This window comes from Nyctereutes procyonoides, unplaced genomic scaffold (genome assembly GCF_905146905.1).
Source record: "Nyctereutes procyonoides isolate TBG_1078 unplaced genomic scaffold, NYPRO_anot_genome, whole genome shotgun sequence".
NCBI lineage: Eukaryota > Metazoa > Chordata > Mammalia > Carnivora > Canidae > Nyctereutes > Nyctereutes procyonoides.
This window is the reverse complement of record NW_026575126.1, coordinates 47,318,234-47,333,276: the sequence shown is the minus strand read 5'-3', so window position 1 is coordinate 47,333,276 and position 15,043 is coordinate 47,318,234. Positions and strand designations below refer to the sequence as shown.

Genomic DNA, 15,043 nt, shown 5'->3' with positions numbered 1-15,043 from the left:
CATCATCAACCACCAACTATCCTAACACCATCACCACTATCCTCATTGTCATCATCTTTATTTCACATTCTCCCTCTTTGTTTGGGAAACCCAGTTAACAAGAATAAAGTAGTGCTGTTCTCTGAAAGAACACAGAGCGGGAAGGTCATTTAGACCTGGGTTTGCAGGGCACCCCTGATACCCCCCAGCTGTGCTACCATGGGCAGTTTACTTCACTTCTCTGATCTCGATGTAGCCGTCTCTCAACAGAGGTGAAAATGCTTCCTCTCAGATCAGAACTGTGTCTGGGAAAGGCTTAATAAGTACCAGCGCTCACTAGTCACAGTGGCCTTATGTCGGTTTCCCGTATTTGGTGTCTCATAAATAGACTCAAGTAAAAGCAGGCAGGGGAGGGGCAGGCTCAGCGACATGACTCACTGACTTCCACAGTCTAGCATGTGGCTTCTTCTCTATCACATGCTGCCAAGTGCAGCTTGTTTTCCCTTCTGCGACTCTGGCAACTGAGGCGTCAGAACCTCGTGAACCTGTAAATCTTCTAGGGGCCTCAGCCTCCAGCCCGGCCTCCTGTCATCTGGGCCGTGGTCGCCCAGTGGCAATGTAACCTGTAACCCAAGGGAAGCTTCCTCCTCACCATCACCCCCACGATGTGCTCACTGTCCTAACACGGCCCTTTGGGACCTCCTAAGACCCCAACCAGTGCCCTACCGCTTTCCTCGTACTCCTCTCTCCACTGGCCCTGAAAAGCCGCCTCCACGTGGTCGCCAACTTGCGCTACTTCTCGCAACTGCAGACAGCCAGGGCAGTCTGGCAGAAATCGCTCTGCTGGCAAGTCTGGCGGAGCTGGAATTCACAGTCTCTCGGGATGAGTCTGCCGGCGGCACAAGGAGATAACCTTTAAAGGTTGGATTCAAAATGCTTTTCAGTATCTGCAAGGGGTAGGAAAAAAAAAATCCAAGCTTAAAGCAACAGCCCCACCCTTCCTACTTCATTATGAGCCCCAGGCTTCTGAAGGCCCAACTCCGGGCAAAAACCAACAGCCCCAGCGGGGTCAGGTGTATCCCCTTGGGTGAATGCTTAAGGGGATGTGAAAGCCCTCCCACACCAACCCAATTCAAGTCCTAGAGATCTTAAGAGGGCTCACCAGCGCCAGAAAAGGCATTTACTTGCCAATGCACAGAGTTGGGCTCCCGCCTGCCCCAAGTTATTTTTTTAAACACAGAAGTAAAAGAGTTATTATTCCCATGCCCTAGGTCCTGGGAAAACATTCATCACATAAACACAAGTCATGAGAGCTGACCCTTGAGCAGCTGCCTAATTGTCATAGTGTTTCCACGTCCTACTTCCCCTTCAACCTCAGCGTGTGTGTGGAGGGCAGGGGCAAGGGCAGCACCGACACGTCATCTCCCAGTGAGGAGCCCGCAGCACCGCATCACCCAGTGTAGAAGCTCCAGGCTGCAGTTTGGGTCTTCTAGTCTCAGCAAAGTAGGGACCAGCAGACCCTGTGTCCAAATGCTCAATCGGGTGGAAATGAAGAAGAGGGTGATATGGATTCTGGATTCCACTGCAGAGGAACAGAGTTCTAAGGCTATGGGCCACTGTGTGCCTAGGAGCACCTCTTTGTGGGTGTGGAGACTCACACCACATGCATGTATTTCAAATCACAGGCACATTCGGGTGCCCGAGGTGCACACCTGTTTGGCTGAGCAAACGGTAATAAGAGTGGTCCTTCCCATTCACCGAGTAGGCCAGGCACCACCGTAAGTATTTAGGAGACATGCCTTCATGTAGAGCTCTCAACCTTATGAAGGAAGTAACATCGCTAAAGGTGAGAATATTGGGACTTCAAAGGAATGATAAAGACTCCACCATAAAAGGCCATCCAACTAGGAACCCAGAGGCAGATGGGGGATTTAAACCTGGACCAACTCGAGAGTCCACACAGGAACTGCTAGCTATTCCGAGTACCTGAAATCCTGATGAACTCATACCTCAGACACATCTCCTGTTCTGCTCTCCTGGGCTTTCTGCATATCTCAACTATCATTTCCTCTCACCTAGTCTCCTCCAACAGTGACTCAGTAGGCAGGGGGGTAGGTGGATGAGTGGGTGGATGGATGGAAGGATGGATGGATGGACAGATGGGTCAGTGGATGGATAGGCAAACTAGCAGGCACGTAAGCATCACTAGAAAGCCTTGGAAGATCCAGCTGCCTCTATACCAGCCATCTAGCTCCTCTAATGCACCATGCTTTTTCCTATCTCAAGGAAATTCCCTCAACCTGGACTGTTCCTCTTGTTTACTTTAGTAACTCTAAATTGTCCTTCAGTCAACATTGTTTGGTCCAAAAAGATAGGCAAAGTTATAGTCAACCACTTTTCCCCCTGAAATTTCAAGATAATGCTGGATGTTAATTTTTGTAGCTCTGGCTTATCATACACTGTTCTAAAATTAATTATTTGAATTTACTGAGAAGATAATTTCTATCATTAACAAAAATAAACTACTGAAATAAAAAAAATAAATTGTCCTTCAGGAATGAGCAGATGTTCTCAAAGAATGCCATTCTTAGCCCCAGTTTAACTGGGGCCCCTTCTTATAATCTCTGGAACCCTGTGTAGTATTCATTCATAGCACATCCACAGTTTGTAACTACATATTTATTTGTGTGTTATACATATATTAACATGGTTAATGTCTCTTTTCTGGTAGAATTGTAAACTCCAATGGAGGGGCACAAGGTCCACAGTGTTCACTGATCTATCTCCAGGGCATAGTACAGTGCCTGATTCACAAGAATTCAATTAAACCTTATTTTATGACCTTCATAAAGCCCCCTCTTGCCAATCCTGAACTCTAACTCCCAGTACCTAAAATGTTGGGGCAGGTGCTGGGACTGGGCCCTGAGCGTGTACAGGTGATTATGCAAAAATCTAGAGATTATAAGTGAAGGTACAGGTTGTCCTTGAACACTGAACACCAGAGAAACTGAACTACTACTACACCATAAAACAGCATATTATCTGGGGCAGGTAAAACTTCCTGAACCAGGGCTGGGCCTGAGGATAGTTGTTTCAATCAGTGAGAAAAATGAAGCAGGATCAAAATGAATGACAAGAGAAATCATCCAGGAGGACCAGGGAGTTTAGGGAAGAGTCTGATAACATCGTTCTCCACAGTGAGAAGTGTGCGAAGAGGAGCCTATCAGAATATACTATGGGTAGAGATCTAGAATCAGGATGGTCCAATGGTCTGTCCGTCCATCCATCCACCCATCTATCTATCCATCCATCCATCCATCGTGGAATGAGCCTGCTTCTCTATTCTAAGCACTGGAAATACAGCAGCAAGCCAAAATGGCATGCAGCTGTGGCTTTGTGGAGCTGACCTTCCACCGGGTGAACAGCAGGTTTAGGGTGAGCAGGGCCTCACAGAGCTGCAGGTCACAGCCTGCACAGAGTGGGACACTATGGGCCTGGGTCTAAACCTCAGGAGCTCGGTCCAGACTACAGATACAAACAACATAGCCATGGCCATGATGACCACATGAAAACCCTGGCAAGAACCAAAGCCTCTGGCTTCTGCTGAGCCACCGTGGAGGAATGTGGCTACAGCACACCCATGCTCTGCAGCACCCTGCTCCAGGAAGGAGTCTTAGACTATCATCCTAACTCTGCTAGCTGTGAGGGGCCCAGATGGAACTTCCTTCAAGAAATACACGGCTGGGGGCAGTTAGTATGTTGGCTGCTTCTTGCACTTGGGTTGGTCTCAAGATGGATGAGTAACAGTGTATCCACTTTTCATACCGTGACAGTAAAATCAGAAAAAAATTCCCTTTTGCCCATGTGGACCAGTAAAGTTCAGTATCTGTCAGTAAAGTTCTTATAACCTTGGCAAGAGGCCCAGAGATCTGGTCCCTCCTTCGTAGAACAAGGTCAAATGTGGCAGGGGGCGGGGGTATGTCAAGATCAGTATTGGTAAGACCACTCTGCCTAGTTAAAAAAAAAAAGATCACTCTGCCTTTGAATAGTTCTCCACATTCAATCTTCCTTATATCAAGTAGTCAATGACCAAGACTGTGTGTCTATCATTCACAATATCCCCAGCACCCAGCCAACTGCAGGATGGCTAGATAGGGAGATGAATAGACAGTTGGAGAGATCAACAGATGAGCCAAAACCTATTTCTCTCCAACTTCCACTACTCATTGGTCTCTATTCTATCTTCTGGAGGCAACTGGGAATTCAGGTAAAAACTATAGACTTGGAGTAGAGAGACCAGTAGTGAACCTGGCTCCGATGCTTTTATGCTGAGACCTTAGATGAGTTATTTACTCACCATTCTAAACAGGTCTTTACCCACCTCTAAAATGGAAAGAACATCTGGGGATCCCTGGGTGGCTCAGCAGTTTAGCGCCTGCCTTTGGCCCAGGGCGTGATCCTGGAGTCTCAGGATCAAGTCACATGTTAGGTTCCCTGCATGGAGCCTGCTTCTCCCTATGCCTGTATCTCTGCCTCTCTATCATGAATAAATAAAAATCTTTTTTTAAAAAATGGAAAGAACATCTATAAGACCTCAGGGCTATTGTAACAACAAAGAGAATAAGGTATAGTACTTCAGCAAGTCAAGCAAGAAACTCCTCGCTTCCCAAGATTTGAAGACCAGAAAATAGAAGAACACTCAGTAATTCTCATAAATCAAGCTAAAAGCCAGGCCACAGACTGAAACATACAGTACAAAGGATTACTAACCAAAGCACTCTTACACGTGGGTAATAAAGTGATGAACGGTGTCATAAAACAATAGGGAAAGATACCAACAAACAATTCACACACACACAATACAAAGAGCAAATTAAAGCACATACATATGATCACCCTCCCAAGCAATAAGGAAAATGCAAATTTAAACCTCAGTGAAATGTAATTTTTCCCCCTCTATCAGAATGGTGAAATTTTAAAGATTGATAATACCCAAGATTGCAAGGACATGAGGACAAAATATTCTTTCACCTTGTTGGTATGACTGAAAATTGGTTCACCCTCTGGACGAGCAGTTTGGCGAGGCCTATTAAAATAAAATATGTATACAGTCTTCCCTTCAGCAAATACACTTCTAGCTATTTATCCTCAAGACATACCTACATTATGTACAAAGAGGTCTGTACGAGAACAATCTGGCAGTTTTGTTTGCAAGGCCCAGGAAATGAAAACAATCTAAATGTCCATCATCAGAATAGTAAGTAATGGTTTTCTCATTCTAGGAAATAATGCACAGAAGTTTAAAAAGAGGAAGGAAGAGAGAGGTCTGTATACTCAGGAGGAAGGTATAGATCATGGGATCCCATTTACATTCAACAAAATCAAACCTTAACAGCTTTCAACGGATCCGTGTAGAGCAGTAGTTGTCAACTGAGAGCAATTATGGCCCCAGGGGATGTTTGGCAATGTCTGGAGATATCCTGGGTTGTCATAACGGGAAAGACCGTATGGGTAGTGAGGAAGTAGTGTCCAGGGATGCTGCTCTACATCCTTCAATACACAGGTGAGCCCCCCGCCCCCACAAAAGATTATCCCATCCACAATGTCAATTGTGCTTTGGTGGAGAAACTGTGTACAGGTGTCTTCCACCAAACTGCTCCTAAGGCAAGTGTGGGCTGTGCACAGCCTGAAGGCTTCAGAGGACATGTGTTGGCACCAGTCCCGCTTCTGCTGGTAAGAGCACCCTCATTTTCCTTGGATGAAACACCCCTAATTCTACCAACAGAAGGTACAGGAATAGGCATATAACCTGAAAGCATGCCATCCACTGGGACGTAGCAATCAGCCGACAGGAATACGGCCCACACCATGAGAGTGAGCATCAGTTCCAGGACTGTTGCCAGCCTTGGGAGAAACAGAGATCTCTCCTGCTGGGGTCAGCTGAGCTGAGGAGCTATCAGCCCGTAGGTGCCTACAGACATCCTGCCACTGCAGCCTGGCCGTAACAGAGCCAACACAGGGGAAAAGCTACTTTCTCAAAAGATGGGGGACTGAGTCCTCATGACATTGAATCTCTGAAATCCAAGTTGTGTCTGCCCTTGGTGTTTTCCATTAGGCAAGCCAATGAATACCCTTTGTTAAGTTTTGTTAGTTAGGACTCAATACAGAATTACCTGGAAGACTGAAAGCTATCAGGAGGGAGGAACGGACGAAAGCGTAAAAAGAACGTGGCTGTTTTTGCAGAAACAGCAGCTCCCCCTGAGGAGGCAGACCAAGCGTTCTGCTGAAAACCCCCTTGTGAGAGACTATCTGAGCTGGAATGGAGCTGAGGGCCTGCAAAGAAGCCCTCCAAGCTGCCCCCCCCCCCCAGTTACCTTTAGCCATGATACTAAGATCTCCTCCTACGGGTGGGGTTGGCCACCACTGTCTTGAACATATGATGTATGCACTAGCCTGCTGACATGCTAAGCGTGTATGTAAGCAAAGTGCCTAAGTAACAGAAAACGTATAGATGGCTCATGTATCAAGCTCTCTGCCCTCACCCTCTGCTGTGCCAGATAAAAGCTTCTAGCACTAACCCCAAGGAGATGCAGTGCTTTGAGAGGTATCTCCCTGCCTCCTTACTTGTGACAATATAAGTTCTTTGCTTTCAACACCTCCTTGGGTTGTGTTCCATTTAAGGCACCCCAGGTAGTGAACCCCTCAAGTTCTGGTACAGTTTGGGCTGGTTTCCCTCTCATACAACCAGAAGAGGGCAGGTGTATCATGGGAATTAGTATCCTAGTCAGAAGAAGGGTGGTCAGCTTGTCTCCCAATGGTTCCAAATTGAGGAGCCTTGGCTTGGATGTGACCAGGATCACATGGGAGGATCAGGCTGGGTCTGGCTGAGGCAATGGCTGCATCCTGAGGACAGTAGCACCATCCAGGTCTCTGGGACTGCTCAGATTCAACTTCCACCACCACCCTTGACCAAGACATGGTTCCCCACATAAACATGCTCATGAGGGAACAAGCCTAGGGACCAGCAAACAGAAGGCTCTGAAAGGAGGGGCGGGGCGGGGCCCACCCAGAGTCTAGCCCCAACTTAATTCTAGCAGCAACAGAAACCGAGAACATAGGTATGTTTAGGTCATCCAGACTGCACACTAGCCATGCTCGTGGCTCCTGACAGAGAGGTAGTGTCAAACTGTAATGCTACCCCAGGAAACCTCCCCAAGGAGGGCAGAGGTGGTGGCGATGCTGGAGAGTCATGAACAGGCACCGTGGAGACACCGGTGAATAATATACTGGTCCAACTCAGTAAGTTATTTAAATTCAAAATAAGACCAAACCCAGCACCCAACTGGGCAGTTCCCACTTGGCCAAATTCTCATGTACTGGGACCTGGGCATTAGATACTTCAGGCCTTTGTGGAGTCCCCCTCAAACATTTCCCGTATTAGATTGTTATCTTCTGAGCTCTGCCCACCTGTACCTCCCCCACCCCCAGGTGGAAGAGTTCACCCTCTGCAAAGCCTCAAGGAGTCTTGCACAGAACCCGCCTTCCATTTCCAGGTCCTGAGTAGTGGTCCCACTTCCTCGGTAGACCCAGAAACATTGAGGACAAAGGTACCTTGCTGCGTGTGACCCCTGAGGCAACTGACATGGAGCCCGACCACGGAGAGGATAAAGAAAGGCTTTTTTGAACATATGAGCATGTCTAGAGACATTCAGTTAAACAGGGGTTCTTTTTACGTTTGCTTCCAGGTGTAATAGCCAGCATATCACAGTGCTTACACGTCACTAAAGGTAGTACGCTCAGGCACTGCGCCAACACTTTATCTCATCTGTTGTTCTGCAAGGTGAGTGGCCTTCCATCCCTCCCGCCCGCACCTCTCTCTCTCCAGGCCTTCCCATGAGAGGATGCTACATTCACTCGACAGCATCTGTGTCCCCACCAGACTGTAGGCAGGAGGTAACCTCAGTGTACAGTTCTGCCCACAAGCCTGGCATATAGTAGGCCCTCAATAAACACCTTTGGGGTGAATGAAGGAATTACACTGTGAAAGAAAGAATTAGTTCCTCCTGCGTGGGAAGACAGATGCAGTAACAGAATAATAGTGACATGTTTGTCCAAAGGGAGGAAAATAGCCTGTTTGGTTTTTTGTTTTGTTTTCACTCGTGTCGGGCTCTCACAAGCCCTGAGCACCCCAGAAACAGCTGTAGGTTAATGTCCTGTGAGCCTCAGGAGGTGCTCAGGTGCTGGACTTGGCGGGATGCTAAGTTCTCAAAGATAGAGATGGCAAGAACCAAGGGCAGCATCCCAGGGTTTCACCCATTGGGCAGCACAGATGCCACCGGTGGCTCGGAGGACACCAGGCACCACAGGGCCACGGGGCCCAGCTGCCGTTCCTGCCTGCCCCGGCACAACGGCTGTGGCAGGAGGGACCGGCGGGGAGAGGCCCGTCCGCCTTCGAACCCGTCCCCATTTCCCCAGTCCCAGCACGGTAGCTGCCGGGGTGGGGGGGGGGGGGCTCTCCGAACCCAAGACTCTGCGGCTGTGGGTCCGGCTTCCGCTTCAGCCTCCTCTCCCCACCGACTGTCTCGCGCTCTGCAGAGCTCCATGCCGAGCAGCCAAAGGACGGAGCTGCACGTACGGAGAAGCGGAGGCCCCACGGGCTAAGCACCCCCAGGACTGGGGGTGAGAGCCAAGGCTGGGAAGCCCGCAGCCTCGGTACAAACCCGTCGCCATCCTCCTCACCCCTGCTGGCCCACGTAGCCCACCCAGATCCCATGATCTATTACTGACGGGGCAAGCGGTGGGCTCCCTGCGCCGCGTGTGAAAATAGGCTCCGCTGGAGAAAACCTTCAAAGTGGCTGCGCAGGTGACACGGCTTCCCCCTGGGGGGGACCGTCTCCTGGGGCACTGCCCTTTCTTTAAGCCAAGAGGACACGTTGTGGTCTCTAGGAAAGGGGACTTACTCGAGAAGGGAAGAGCTTTGCTGAAACAAAGCAACGTTTTTTTTGTTTTGTTTTGTTTTGTTTTTTAATACAAAGGAGACCTAATTAATTGGGCTGGGCAGATGGACTATTGTACAGGAGCCAGTATTTCCGGTGGCAAAGTTCAAAGGCTGAAATTAATCCCCCACAGAAGACTGATTTCAGTTGTACTTACACTAACAGAATTTTTCAAAGGAAAGGACTTGAGGGCTCAGAAAATAACTGTATTGACAGATTATTTCATACCAGTGTAGGGGCTGGAATAGCTGCTTAAGAAAAAAATAGGTTTTGGGGGGTTTGTTTATTTGAAGGTCTAACGTCCCTTTATAAATACTACAGCAGGATATTAAAGACGGTGGACCTCAATCATGCTTGGAAGTGGGGGCGTATGGGGAATAAGATCAAACCACTGCAAAGGTATAAACCAGAAACTAAATGATCAACAACAAACGTAACTATCATGCACAAGTGACAGACCACAGAGTTCTCAAGCACAACGGTGTGTTAACACACAGGAAAAGGGAGAAACATTCAGCAAGACCAGTTAGTAAAATAGTGTTTCCCATTTTATCTGCTGCTGTTCAGTCGTCTTGTCCCTGGTCAGTGTCTGCTGGCAGCCAAGCACGCTCAGAGGCCCGAAGCATCAGAAATATTCATGGATGAAAACCTTAAGTTGGGAAAGGTCTGGACACCAATTTTACTTGTGTTCTGAGAACTGTCCAAATGTTGCCATGTCCCGCAAGCACCAGAGCACCTGGTCCCCATCTCAGATGTGAGGGCTGAGTGTGGAAAACACAGCATTCAAAGGCACAAACTGTTTTTTTTTTTGTTTTTTTTAAGACCTGCACTCAATCCTGTCTGGGGATGGCATCTCTTGCCAGGATCCCTTGAGTGACACAGAATCCTGGACCTCTTCCCACAGTACAAATAGCGAGAGCCCAAGCACTGCATGCAGCAGGTGAGCTATCCGAGATCCTCCGGCATCTAGGAACACAGTTTTCCAAACCTCGGGGCAGGCTCTCCAGACCCTGACACCACTGCTCAAGGGAGACGTTCTCAAGGAGCACCCCTGAAACCCATCTCCAGCCAGAGTAGCCACCACGAGCCAGCACCTGCTCTGACAATTACCCAAAGCAAGACCACCTCAGCCTGACTTTTGGATTTGGAGGGCTTGGTGGGTCACGAGTCTGTGCCATGCTCTTTGGCCCATCAACCCTGGGTTGCAGGTGGCCACCTGTGCAGGCTGGGCCCTTCCCTTCAGAATGAAGGCACCTGTCCCACTCTTGGATTTGGGAAGAGCTCCACACTCACTCTCAGAACTACTGCAAACTGGTATCCTGGAAGAAAATACGACCTGAGCTTAAAAAAAAAAAAATTCACTGAATGTTTCTGTCTCTGTTCTCTCTGTGGTAAAATGGGGCTAAGCAGAGTGTGTTCCCAGAGTGGCCATGTGGACCAAATGGGCTACAGAAGGCACACAGACCAGTGAGAGGCTACTGCCGCTGTGGCTTCTTGTAGGATCACCATTCCTTGCGGTATCATGCATTGTCCATTCCCTCAGCTCAGCATTTCCCAGATTATTACTTCTCACATTGTGCTGTCCCAAATTACTGTTGCTTGCGCGATCATTTATTTCATGTTTTTTTTTTTTTAAAAAAAGCAGGCTCACTTTCTTTCTTAACTTTATTTTAAAAGGAAAATGCATCACCATGGTGGGTGGAAAACAGGATTCTGTGCCATAACTAGAAGGCAAATGTATAAATAAACACAGTGAAACCAAAACAACCTGTGTGATCAAGCTCAAGTCTGCTCCTGCCAAAGATGCTTGTCCTGAGCCTTCCTGTCTCTGCTGAACAGAAAGATTTGAGGGTGAAGGTGACGCAGGGGTAACACTCAGGGACTAGCTCCCCGCCGGTAATCCCAAGCCAGGGGAGAGCTGAAGAGTGAGTGGCTTTCTCCCTGCAGGATTTGTTGGTTCATGACCAGCCGAGGTCTTTCTAAAACCTGACTCGGCACACATAAAATTAGCCTGCTTTCCCATACTCCTGACATGCTGCTCTAGCTCACCACCACCAAGAGAACTTTGGGCAGTGACATCTCCCACACGATGGTCACTAGCTGCCTGTGGCTGTTAAGCACTTGAGACGTGGCTAGTGGGCTGAGGAACTGAATTTTAAATTTTCTTCTATTTTAGTTAATGTACATACAAATGGCTACACGTGGCTAGTAGGTGTTTTATTGGAAAGCCCATACATCTATGGAGGGAACTACATGTGTAGGACCTCTCCTCTTGGCTCTTCAAATGAACTACTTCCATTTGGAGATTATTCCCTTGACTTCCTTTGAGGGAGATCGGATGAAGTCTGACAGCAATGCGTCTCTGAGATGTAATGGGGATTTTCTACTATATCCCTCAATACTGTTTAATCTAAAGCCCAATGTGGATACTTCTCTTAGAGCTCCCTTTGAGGAACTGATGTACTTTGTTCTCATTAGCCATGATACTATCCAGAAGAGCCACATCTCCATTTTCACCCTGGCTGCTAGGAAGCCCAGAAGAAATTCACAAACCGATGAGAACAGTCATACAGGAGCTCACGACAGGTAGGTGTGATTTCCATGGTTCCCTTAATGTCAGTTCTCCTCGTTTATGTTTTCCCAGATCCAATATTTCACTTTTCACTTCTCCTTTATCATTCCTTTATAGGAGTTTCCTAGAAATTATTTCATACCTTTTGGGGGAAACATATAGAATGTATTTTTTCAATTAAGAAAAATAATGTCCAATGGTACCAGCATTTTAAATGAGTCACCTTCTATTCGATGTCATTCATGATAAGAACACTGTAAAACAAAAGCTTTCTCCAACGTTTCCAAACACATGCTTAGATTTCGTTCTTGAGGGACCGACCAGAAGTGCTATTAGCTAAAAGGAGAAAGAGCTGCATTCCAGAGGTGCAACACCAGGAAAGATTTTGGAGAGCCCACAGCATGAGACGAAGCTGCTCTAGTTGATGTGGTGACTCCAGGCCCCCTCCTCTGGGCGCTGACTGGACCGCACCAAGGAAAGCTCCAAAGACATGAAGAACAGGGACCGAGGGGCACAGATGCCACCATGACCACTGTGGAAACAATCTCCTAGGCAACAGCACATGGGCTGTGTCCGTCTCACTCCATAACTGACTTCTAGACGCTACACCCTGCCATATCGCATCCTGGGCTGGGGGAGGGGGTGGCGGGGGAGAGAGTCAGAAACGAAAGGTCAAGGAAACCTCTCAAGTGATAGCACATATCAATTTCACTCTAAAATAAAGCTGTCTGCTTCACTTTTTTCATCCACCAGGCAACACCTCCCAGCCTTCTGATGACCGCAAAGCAGAACTCGAAGGACAGTCAAGTAAGAGGGATTTTGTTGGTTTGGCCTAAGAAGAGAAAGAGAACAAAGGGGAGATACAGAAAGCCATTATGTCTGATTCTCTTTTTAAGCCCAAGCAGGGAGCATCATGGATACTCAGACACTCCAATGCTTACTAAATGAGACCAGGCTCCTATTTTCAAGTCCATTGTACTTTTTTCACCACCCCAGTCTCTGGGAAAATATCTTAAGAGCTGAGATGTCTTCAATGGCCCATTTCCTACCCAAAAGGTGGAGGGGGGGGGGGCTAGGTGGCCAGCAAAACTCAAGACTTTTCACAGAGCCGACAGGGAGTAGGAACAAAACCTAATGAAAGTTGTCGTGATGTAAAATGACTGACCCACGGAGCAGCTAAGAGTCAGACTTGAAAACAAAGCGGTCCAGGACAGGGGAACACCAACGGCTGGAGATCAGGATCCAAGGTAAGCAAAGCCAAGAAAAAGATGACAAGATGGTAAGAAGGCCAGGCTCAAAGAAGCATCAGAAAATCAAAGAAAATATGGAAAAATGGGGTCCCCGGTGTGGGAGACAAACCACCTCCAAAGAAGACAAGGGCCCCACGGCCCTCAGCACCCCACCCCCAGCCAGGGAATGACCCTTCCCAAGGAGGAAGAAGAGACATCCACAGTTTTGATTTTGTCAAGTAACTGCTATCCCTTCTCTTGAGAAGAGTAGCCTGGTTTCCGTTTGGAGAACTCCTCTCCCCTCTCCCGGACACACCCCAGCACCAGCAGTGGTCACATCCAAACCTGGCCAATCAGAGAAATGCATCACCCAGAGGGCCAGGAATGGGCTCCTGACAGGCTGAAACAACCCAAACAGGCTGAGAGCCTCCCATCAACCCACAGAGAGCACCAGCCTGAAAAGGACACCTGAGCAGTAGATCTGGGCCATGCCTGAGGCCACACCAACACCTGGACTTGGTGGCTGCAGCATAAGCCAACAAATCCCATTTTGGCTCCAGCTGTCCAAGCTGAGACCTGCAGTAGCCACACCAAGAGGCATGACTGGCACCAAGCAGCTCCACCCTCGTCTCTCCTGCCTGAACGAGGGAGGAGCGCCTCCTCAGGGAGGTGGGGCAGCTGGAACCCCAGTGCTGGGAGGCCGTGGCCCCCAAGTACAGTGCTCCATCACCAAGAGGCAGCAGGACCAGAAGGCAACAAACAGCTGTCGGTCCCGCCTGAGCAGGGACATCCAACTGAAAACCAAGGACTCACCTGATAGACGTGAAAGGCGTTCGCTGCTTTGCCCCGGAGAAACACTGACGGGATCCACACATTGATCAGTGCCCGGTTTGATCTGAGCAAGAGGATTGATCAACATTAGTCATTTCACTTTACCAAGAGAAAGAGAGGAAACCATCCTCTCTAAGAGGCATTACACACAAGCACTTTATGACAACATCCAGCAGGCACAGGAGTAAGCCAGAGGACCAGTGCAAGCCTGTCACCCAGCCTCTGGGATTATCCTTACGGGACTTGGTCTAATAGATGTGTATTTGTTATTTACATACACAGTCTGTACTTTGCTGTGAGAAAGGGCTGCCCTTCAGTTCTTACAAGGAGTCACCGTGACTCATAATTTATCTCGACCTGTTTCCTCATCTGAAAAACAGGATAATAATTTGAAGCCCCCCCATGCCATGGAGGATCACATGTGCTGACGACCATGGGGTACCTGGAGCACCCAGAGTCGCCACGCTGCCTCCTTGCCGTGCCCACTCTAGACCCCGGCCCCCGCTGTAAGATCAGACTCCACAGAAAGGCTCAGGACATCCATGGCTACTCAGGCAACATCTGCTTGGGGTGGGGAAGGGGAAACCAGGAAGTCAGACACAAACACCTCTCTTGCAACTTTCCAGAAGCACTGTGTTTGGCTCCAATAAACCAAGACTTAAATTCAAGTGCAAATCATTTACTGAGTGCTTAGAGCATGGGACTCCATGCTTTCACCTACAGTGTCCCAGTTAATCCTCACAGGGTATTTAAGGGGTCTTCAAGGGTCACCTTGGTTCTGTGAGTTTTGTCTTACGGGATGACTTTCACCTAACTGTGAGTCGCTGGGTACACGCACCCACCACCACACCCTCCACCAGGCTGAATCCAAGACACGCTGGACAGATACGCTAACTGTCGCTGTCACCTAAAGATCAATCCTGGTGGTTATCAAAACAGCACTGCACAACTCTGGAAGGACTGGGAGGTTCCAGCCCTGGCCTCTACTTAGAGTTTTTCCAGAGCTAAACGCTTTCTCCTGAATTCTCCTTTTCTCTCAAGAGCAGCTCATAACCATGTGCCAGCCTCCTGTGCTTAGAACACAGCTTGAGACAATGGTGGAAGATTCCATGACTCAGTGGCCTCCTCATCTCCGGGTGGAGAGCAGTTTAGTTTCACAAAGAAATGGCTCTCTCCTAAAGCAGCATTTCTTCTAAGCTCTGAGATGAGGTGCTGACCTCTTTCATGGGGCAAAATAATTCATCACTTCCTCAGAGCTCCAAGTAAAAATTGCAATTCTGAGCCATCAAGTTGGTTTGTACCGCTAATGGCGTTTCTCCTATAAAGGTCCCCCAAATCGTACTAGCACCTAAAGTGCTCCCCTTTCATTTCTATCAAGGGAGTGGGTGTAGTGCAGAAATCTACCTGACACTCTGCTTTTCATTAACCTTCCTGAT

At 48.3% G+C, this 15,043-nt stretch overlaps 1 protein-coding gene across 2 annotated transcripts in view; it reads right to left on the bottom strand.

Annotated features, from left to right (window-relative positions):
• The window catches only part of SNX29 (sorting nexin 29), a 530,502-nt gene that overhangs the window by 143,167 nt on the left and 372,292 nt on the right, over nucleotides 1–15,043 (bottom strand). For both annotated transcript variants that reach the window (XM_055339302.1, XM_055339303.1), the window contains exon 18: nucleotides 13,590–13,671. In XM_055339302.1, the coding sequence (XP_055195277.1) occupies nucleotides 13,590–13,671 (82 nt within the window). The remainder of the gene's footprint in view (nucleotides 1–13,589; nucleotides 13,672–15,043) is intronic.